This window comes from Vidua chalybeata, chromosome 3 (genome assembly GCF_026979565.1).
Source record: "Vidua chalybeata isolate OUT-0048 chromosome 3, bVidCha1 merged haplotype, whole genome shotgun sequence".
Taxonomy (NCBI): Eukaryota; Metazoa; Chordata; class Aves; order Passeriformes; family Viduidae; genus Vidua; species Vidua chalybeata.
Window position 1 is genome coordinate 106,561,762 of NC_071532.1, and position 9,059 is coordinate 106,570,820.

The 9,059-nt window shown below is 44.8% G+C and overlaps 1 protein-coding gene across 1 annotated transcript; it reads right to left on the reverse strand.

Annotated features, from left to right (window-relative positions):
• Positions 1-90: 90 nt before the first annotated feature.
• MRPL19 (mitochondrial ribosomal protein L19) lies at positions 91-4,936 on the reverse strand. Its single transcript, XM_053939344.1, has 6 exons — positions 4,835-4,936; positions 4,503-4,614; positions 2,745-2,863; positions 2,092-2,226; positions 1,176-1,357; positions 91-428 (listed from the first exon to the last, which is right to left on the reverse strand). The coding sequence occupies exons 1-6, from the start codon at positions 4,890-4,892 to the stop codon at positions 213-215; spliced, it is 822 nt and encodes a 273-aa protein (XP_053795319.1). The 5' UTR covers positions 4,893-4,936; the 3' UTR covers positions 91-212.
• Positions 4,937-9,059: the final 4,123 nt, after the last annotated feature.

The following is a 9,059-nucleotide window of genomic DNA, read 5'->3' on the forward strand; positions in this document are numbered from 1 at the left end:
CATGTTTGTTTCTGGAAGAAGGATTCCTTGTAATGACTTGCAGGAATTGAGAGGGCAGTGGACACTTGAGACAAAGAAATCTGTTCACACTGAAATGTCCAAACGTTAACTTTATTGTTGCTTTGCCCATGTATATACAGAACTTGACAACTGATCATCCATACAGTAAACTAAAAATATTTTCTCAGGAACTCTGACTGCAAAAAACATTATTATTTTTCAAGTTCTTCACTCAGTTCTTTCCGAATCTTTTCCTCTATTTTTGAAGTATCATATTCTCTCAGCATGTCAAACTCCAGCCATGGCTGGCTCCACTTCTGTGCTGCTTGCATTTTATGTTCTGGTAGCTCAAACTTGATTCCTTTTATATTGTATTTGGGTCTTTCCCACCGTTTTGACCATGGTTTAGGTTTCATTCGTACCTGCACCTAGAGTGAAAGATTTAAAAATTATAAAAAACCCAAACCAATTAAAGGTATTAAGGAATTAGATTTTTGATTGTGATCTTAGTAAAAGGTGACAACTGCTGCTCTAACAGGAGGAAAGTAAGAGAAAACTGACCAATCTCAGTGTGTTTAGTAACTACTACTCTATGATGGTTATCATAGTATTTTGTAAAACTTTTAAATTAACACTGTCTTGATTATCACAGAATCCTTAATTGAAACAAATTGAAGCTAACTCATCTTTTGTAGTTTTGCTCCTTATTAAGAAAAAAATAAAAGTAGCATGAGAGGGAAAGGGAGGAATTCTACTGAGTTTTTACACAACACTCTGGCAAGGTCTGATGGTTTCTGGATCTTCCTTGAGATGCAGATTTTAGGTAACTCTTCCATCTTTTTTACCTTGTTTCCTGACACCAACCACTCCTGAATCAGTATCTACATTAATAATAACATTCCTGTAAGAAAAGCTTTCCCTTCTGCACAGTTCTACAGAAGAATGTGGAGGCTGCTCCTCTTTGCATGTCTTCACAATTAACTCCAGAGGATGGCAGGTGTTTACATTCTCACCATTCTTTCATTATAGAAATGGCACAATTTGCCTGATTTTATCTACTTTTGTCACCCTGGTAACTGATGTAGCAAAGAAGTGCTCCAGCCTGCCAGGATAACAGTCATAAATGCAAGTTGTAAATAACCCTGTGCTTTCCCTCTGAAACACGTGGCTCCTACCTTGTTCACAGGAATTTCCTCGTGGTCCATACGAGGCACAGGTTTCATATTGACATCGAAAGTGCTGTACTCGGGGAGGGCATCCCGCAGGTACATCAGGTTCTCATCCAGCCTCTTCTCCAGCTTCAGCACCTCGATCGCCTGGATTCGAGGACTGTACAGTTCATAACAGATTTCAACCCCTTAGAGACAGAAAGCCTGGTTTAATGAACCAAATTCAGGAGAAATACTAACACCCAAGCAGTACTGCTTCAGTTACACATTCCTGTATCATTGCAAACTGATTTTAGTCCTCAGAGCACTACAGTGCTGTGTGCACTGTGCACATTTCTTTGTAAATGAAATCTTTTGAGACAGAATGGCTTAAGAGACTTGAATGGCTCAAATTTAAGGAAGATGAGCTTGGGTTTTCAACTTTATTTCCTTTTGGCTACAATTGTTGTTAATTATGCATCTCAGTGTAGGTGTAGTGTGTATGAATAGACACCCACCCCTTTTATATTTGCCCTCAGAACTCCACTATTCGCACTGCCCCTGATTTTGTCATAATCCAGAATATGAACCTGTGATAAAACTCTTCGAATCTGTTGCTTATTAAACAGTTCACATCTGCATTCCTAGTTCATGAAAACACACAGTGCTCAAACTGGGCTGGTGTTTACACAGCAACAGACAACCCAGGCTCAAACATAAGAACAATCATCACAGAATGTCTAAAAATTACTGTGTAGTCCCGTGCCTTTCAAGTACAGAGCACCTGAGCATTTCTGTGTCAACAGTTTTAAACTTGCACAGTATTCTAACAGGCAGACTCATACTTTCACTTCAATCTGTGGTTTTCCTCCCCATAGACTAAACAACATAACACATTTTTTGCTGAACCTTTGCAGCATAATTACCACAGCTGAAACCCCACCTTGGTCTTCTATGACATTCCGAAGGACAAAGGTAGCGCCGAGTCCTTTCCCTCCCCTCTGAATGCAGATCCCAACAAAGCGGTTGGATTTGTCACTGGCGTAGGGATTCGCAGTTGTCACAGCGAGCACACTGCCTGCCAAAAAGATGGATTAAAATTAATAGCCTGGCCCAGTTAATATGTGCCAAAATGTGGGAAGAATCAGGCAAAGTGCATCTATTCAGGTGCATTTTTGAAAATACTTTTGCTTCCCATCAAAACTGCCAGAAACAGAAAAAACCTGCTAAGGTGACCTGAATTAATACAGATTGAAGTGATACTGCAGGTTAACTGCAAACTTTCTTCATCTTTATTTTTTTACTCTTCCCTATCCAAATTGTATATAATTAATCTAATGTATTTTTTTTTTCTTTAACTCTACTAGTAAACCATATGCTCAAGGACCAGGATTCCACATAAGGAACACATCAGGATTACTCTTTAATCAGGATGTAAATATGAGATTAAAATATGAAGTATTACATATAGAAACACATCCTAGTTGATCAAACACACCTGAGACTTTAAGTTTTATGCTATTCTACGTATGACCACACTTTCTAGCACCACACACATACTGCCAGAATTATGAAAGTTTTAGTGCTGACGCTGACCGACATAGAATTCTGGGATGTTGAACACTTTTCTTCTCTGTATCATATCCTTCCTTTCTATATAGTATTTAAGAGGATCTGTTCTTCCTCTGGGAGGTATGAATTCAGGGCTCAGGAACCTGTAAGAAAAGCCAAACTTTAAAAAGTATGAAACAAAAGCATTTGCATAAAACTTACAAGACAATTCCAAGTATTTGCCCTAAGAATTACCAGCTGTTGCCTTTTCAGAGGTACAAACTGCAGTCTATGAAGTCACCAATTGTTTTTTGTTATCTAAAAGGATTTTTTGTGGGATTTTGATGTTGGTTTTGAGTTTTAAGTGGCTTTTTGTTTGGGTTTTTTTTTGTTGTTGTTGTTGTTGTTTTAAACAGGTATTTTCCCAAACTGTAATGCATGTTGGTCTTAGAGGAGGCGACTGAAAGAGGACAGTTCAATTAGTGCTGTCACAGCTTAGAAACAGGTTATTTCATGGTTTAATGGTAATCCCCATGACAGAACTTACTATTTGTTGACTTTAATAACAGATATGGAAGAATCTATTACACAAATTTCACAAATTGATTCTACAGGACACACCACATAAATGTCCTTTTGTGTTACAGAAGCTTAGATAGACTGGTAAATTTTTTTTTTTTGCTACAAAAAAATTAAACCATGTAAAGAGAATTTCCCTATGGTCTGGACCTCAGTTATTGACTGCTGAGCTGAGTGCATACTTCCTGACATGGATTGGCTTGAGCTGAGAACCATTTCCAACAGATATTTGGATGTGTTCACTCTGGTTTGGATAGCAAGACCACCTGCCCTCAGAGCAGATGGATGAAGGTGTACAATTCAGTTGTACAGATGCATCTTAAAAGTCCTGGATCTGGCCAGGAGAGAAGTGCCCAACAGAGAAGAGGACAAATGCAAATCTGGCCTACAAACCTTATGGGGGCTGTGGGGGCAGCAGAAGTTCTGGCTGGTGCTGCTGCCCACAGGCAGCCCCACAGGCAGCAAACAACAGCAAAACTACTCATGATCTTCAAAGTGGCGTTTTTGGAGGGGGCAGATGAACAATACAGTACCACCACTCTTCTTCCAGACACAGCACTGCAGTTTGAACCACTGGGTTATTTAAAGCAGTGCAAAATTGGGTTCAGAACCCAAGGAGGCTGTAGATGGCCCAATCCTGGAAGTGTTTGTGAACATGCTGGATCGGACTTGGAGAAAGCTGGTCTAGTGGAGGTGTCCCTGCCTGTGGCAGGGGGGGTTGGAACGAGATGATCTTTAGGTCCCTTCCAACCCAAACCATTCTGTGATTCCATGAAATGGGTTGAGGTGACATCAAAAACACCCAGAATGAGACATCTCGTGAAGGCTACCAGAGACATCAAGTCCATGTCACAAGCAGTGATGCACAACCAGCCTTGAGGTCCAAGGCAAAGGCAGACACAGGACCTGTGTCCCTGTCACGCTAAAGAGATGCCTTTAACAGACATAATCTCCCACATTAACCCCAAACTTGCAATAGTATTAACTGCTCTACATTTTTTTTTTCATGTTTCATTGCTTTTGGAAACTCCAGAAACAGTATTTTAAGGTGTTTTGAACAAATTCCAACACAAATGGTCTTTCCTAGAATTTGACAAACTGTGTTGGGGTTTTTTTTTGTGTAGTAATGCCTTGACTCTTTAAGTAAGTGCTCACACAGCGAGCAGCCTGAGCACAGCGCAGGTGAGGCTCTACAAGCTCAGGTGAGCAGGGGGACACCCTCACCTGCTCGCCTCCTTCTGCGTCTTCCTGTCGATAATGACGGGCTTCGGAGGCGGCTGGAATTTCGGTGGCTTTCCAGCGCTGCTCACTCGATACCCCGATAAAGAAAAGCACCCTGTAAAATACAAAACAACGTTTAAAACACCCGTGATTTCATGTTTAACCCCTCCCCACCAAAGCAGGACACGGCACCACAACCCGCCCGCCTGGCCAGAAGCCTCCTCCCCGCCGCTCTGTGAGCCAGGGGGGGCAGGAGGAGGGCGCCGGGCAGGGGAGAGGCTCGGGGGTGCCCGGGGGTGCCCGGGGGTGCGGATGAGGGCCCGGGCGGTGCTCACGGCCGGGCAGGGCGATGGCGGCGCCCCTCGGCACCAGCCTCCCACAGGCGGCCGCCATGACGGCTGCGGCGCGGCCGCTACGGCGAGCGCGGCGGGACAAAGCGCGGAGGCGGTGCCGCCTCACGGGGCGCTGCTAAACTGGAACAGGTTTGGTGGGATGCTGGGAAGGAATTCCTCGCTGTGAGGGCGGTGAGGCGCTGGAACAGACTCCCGGAGGAGCTGTGGGCTTCCCATCCCTGGAAAGTGTTCAAGGCCGGGTTGGATGGGGCTGGTTTAGTGGGAGGTGTCCCTGGCCCGGGCAGGGGCTGGAAGTGACATTAAAGACCCTCCCAACCCAACCCGTTCTGTAATTTAGGGATGAAGGGAAACAACCCGGCCCCTTTCACCTCCACCCCTCAGGGCGATTTCGGGTGTGGCAGGAGGACCGCGGCCCCAGAGCAGGGGAGAGGGGCAGGTGCTGTCCCTGGGGTGCGGAGCTGGAGCTCCCGGTGCATCCCTGGGGCCATCACAACACAGCGCAGGCACCCTCGTAGTAGCTCCTTGGACATCACAGGGATCCACCACAGTTTAGGAATTCTGGCTTTGCTACATGCAAGTGGTGGTGTATTTTCCAGAAACACACTTCTGCGTGTCTTCATGATAAAAACACTCAATTTTTTTCGAGGCCATTGTTATCTCTGTCCATAATTCAGATATCCCGCAGTCCCAGTGCTTTTCACTAAGATTAGTTTAGAAATTATTATATGCAAAAGTACTGTTGAGGTATCTTTAATATGTTTGTGTCAGTCAGGTTTCCTTGGCTATCAGTCTGGATTCAATTAGTGCCTACAGAGTCAGGAGGAAGGTGAATTCTAAATGGAGGTCTATAAATAACACCCCGCTGTTCAAACTTTGCAGAGATTCACTTCAAAATATCCCTGACCTCATGAACTAATTAGATCGATCACGTTGCCTGTGATGTTCCCCCAACCCCTTTTATTGGTTACAGATGACTGCCCAAGCCCCCACATTAACACGAGTCATTTCCTACTTTGTGATCTGGTGCTTGGGTCCTTAACTGTGTTTCAGCAGACGATAAGGAGTGCAGAAGCCAAGTCACAGGTTTCTGTAATCTGCTGGTTAACAGCGAGTTAATCAGCAGAACATGGATGGGACAGAAGAGGGCACTCTGACCCTTAAAATACAAAAAAAGCTCCACCAGCACTGAGCACATCACTCCTCAAGTTTAATCTTTTTATGTTCTTATCCCTTATGTGAGCTCTATAAAAAAAAAAGGTAGAATAATATTTTTCAGGGGGTGAGGAATTATCATATAGGGGTAATTCCAATAACTTAATGGTGATCGAGGAGATAAAATAGCTGTAAGGAGATGTGTGACTTAGAAAACTGCAGATTTGTAGCTCACAACTGTCTTTAAAGAAGAGAATTGGATGTTTCAGTGTCAGGGAACCACTTTCAACTCCCTGACTGACCACTGTGGACTGCAGGCTAACAAAACCACTTTGATGGGCTGGAACTGCCCTAACCTCAGGGCTTCCCAAGAGAACCTCACTTACCTTGAGGTACCCTCCAGGGCCCAGAAACTTGCCCCTGTGTATTTCCCAATTCCTGTGTGAGTTGCTGAGGCACCCTGGCATCAAGACACTGGACCATATGTTGTTTGGTCTCTTTTTTCAGGAACAGCTTTATTGAGTTTGAAATACAGGGGCAAGACACTCCCCTTGAGTTTCTTCATTCTGTCACATCAGACAGAGTAGGAGAAGGGCTGCCTCCCTACTCTTCTATATAACAAAATCTATGAAAATATGGATCACTTTGCAATCACTGGGAAAGGGTGAGGTTCATAAATGAAAGGCATCACTCTTCTCAGGTGATATAACAGTGGACGACCACGAAGATGGTGAAGGGCCTTGGGGGGAAGCCACATGAGGAGTGGCTGAGGGCACTTGGCTTGTGCAGACTGGGGAAGAGACTTAAAGGAGACCTCACTGCGGTTACAACTTCTGGTGAGGAGAGAGGGGAGGCAGAGAATAATCTCTTCTCTGTGGTGACCAGTGACAAGACCTGAGGGAATGGCCTGAAGCTGTGCCAGGAAAAGTTTAGGTTGAATGTTAGAAAAAGGTTTTTCACCCAGAGGGCACAGAAACAGGATTCCCAGGGAAGTGGTCACAGCACCAAGCCTTACAAAATTCAAGAAGTGCTCTCAGGCACAGGGTAGACTTGATGATCCTTGAGGGTCCCTTCCAACTCAGCTTATTCTGTGATTAAACGGACTTTGGTACTTCTCTGAATTAATTCTGACTGAGTTGAACATATTTCTAGTCCCTCCTGTCCAATCCTGGGGAAGCTCACTTATGGTTCCTTACTACTCAAATCTGAGTTTCTTTGGGAAGAAGAACAGGACAGGTGGTAAATGGTGCTTAGCCTGATCCTCTCATCTGTGGAAGTAGGATGTGGCCAAGATCTTCCATTGAATGCCATCCTTCATGTTAGTGTCTTTGAAGTCTCCTCCCTTATTTCAACACCCTCCTTGAAGTATTTGTTTCAAAACTGAACATGGAGTTCAGCAGTGCTGACAGTCATCCCAAATACCCTCAGTTATCCAGCTGGACAAACTGCCACCTCCAGCTTATTTCAAACCCAATCTCTTTTGACATCAGCATTTCAGTGTCTTCCTCCCTTGATGTGTCCTTGCAGATGTATCAATAAAGTCAACAGATTCTCTCCCAGGTCAGCAGTACAACTGATCCCTCTTTGTACTTCCTTGCTAAAGATTGCACTGAACATGGTTCTTCTCGTTAGATGAAAAAAGGCCAATGTTTAAGGAGGAAGGAGACCTTGTGTTTTGCTCCCCGTCTTCTTTGTCGCTCTGAGCCATTCATTTTTTATTTCTTTGCTTTAACTCAGCTTTGTTGTAACAAAGGCTGAAGAACTGACATTCTCAGACCATATGCTGCATTTGGAAGGTAAAGGAGGGGTGCACATTTCTGGTGTGGTGATGCTCAACAGATTGTACCAGCCTGAGCTGACCTGCTTACCTGGATTTAACTGCTCATGTCCCCAGGAATGCAGTGCTTCAGTCACAGCACCACCAGGATCAGGGCTGTCAGTATCACCTTCCAAAACAGTCTGCATTGCAGGCTGAGATCCCAGAGATTCTTTCTGAACACCTGAAGCCAAGTTGCAGGAGCCCCAACACAGCTGTCTGTGGCCTGTCAGAGGGTGTGAAGAAGGGAGTGAATTTTCATGTTGCCCAAGGGAACATGGACATCTTTTTATAGGAAACACAGCCAAAAGTGGTAACACCTGCTGTTATTATTACTGTCTCTCTAAACAAAAAGAGATATCTGCAAGGGGCTAAGCTGCTCTGGAGATCTGGTTTGTTGTCCCTTAGGTGTTGAGAAGAGGCAGCTGGATGTTCCTAGATCACAAAAGAAATGGGACTGGCTCATGGAGGGCCTCTCCACCTCATCTAGCTAAATTGTGCCCTTTTCAACCTGTCAAGCTATTCATAGCTGCTGTAGCCCCAGCAGTGGCTGGTGGAGCAGGCATAGCTCCTTTCAGACTGTCCAGAGGTATCTCAGTCCTTCAGGCTCTCTTGCAAGCCTGTGTCAGCAGAGACACAAGGCTATGCCTGGATTCCTCTGTGTCCTGTTTATCCCAGGTACCAAAGCAGCCCTATAAACTACTCTGGAAAGGTTTGAGTATAGTGGATTTTATTAGAACCTTTAAAAAATCTTGTATAAGTTCTAGTCTTTCTGGAAGTTTCCCTTTAATGAGTCATGAGTTATTGGTTAAGGTGAGTTGACCTAGCTGAAAATAATCACAGAAATCCCAAGATGTCGCTTAAAATGACCTCAGGTGCCAGACCCTTCTGGATAGAGCAGCTGCTCACTAAGGTGGCCATCAAACATCCACAATTACATTTTTTTCTTACTGTAGAGCAACCAGAGAGGAGAGGGAGAGCTGTTCTTCAGACACAGCATCCCAGCACTGAGCTCAGGAAAGCGATGGACTGGAAAATCTTCCGCTCGTTCTGTCAAAACAGCCCCCGGGCCTCGGTTGTTTTGGAGTGTGCATCCTGCTGGAGCCACACGCAGTTAACCCTGCCAGGCCAGTGCATGCTCTCCCCGCTGTGCAGTGCTGGGAAAGTGCTCACATCTGCTCCTCTGAGCCTGAGGCTTCCAGAGGGCCTCTGGCAGCGGGCATGGCTTCTGTGGCACAT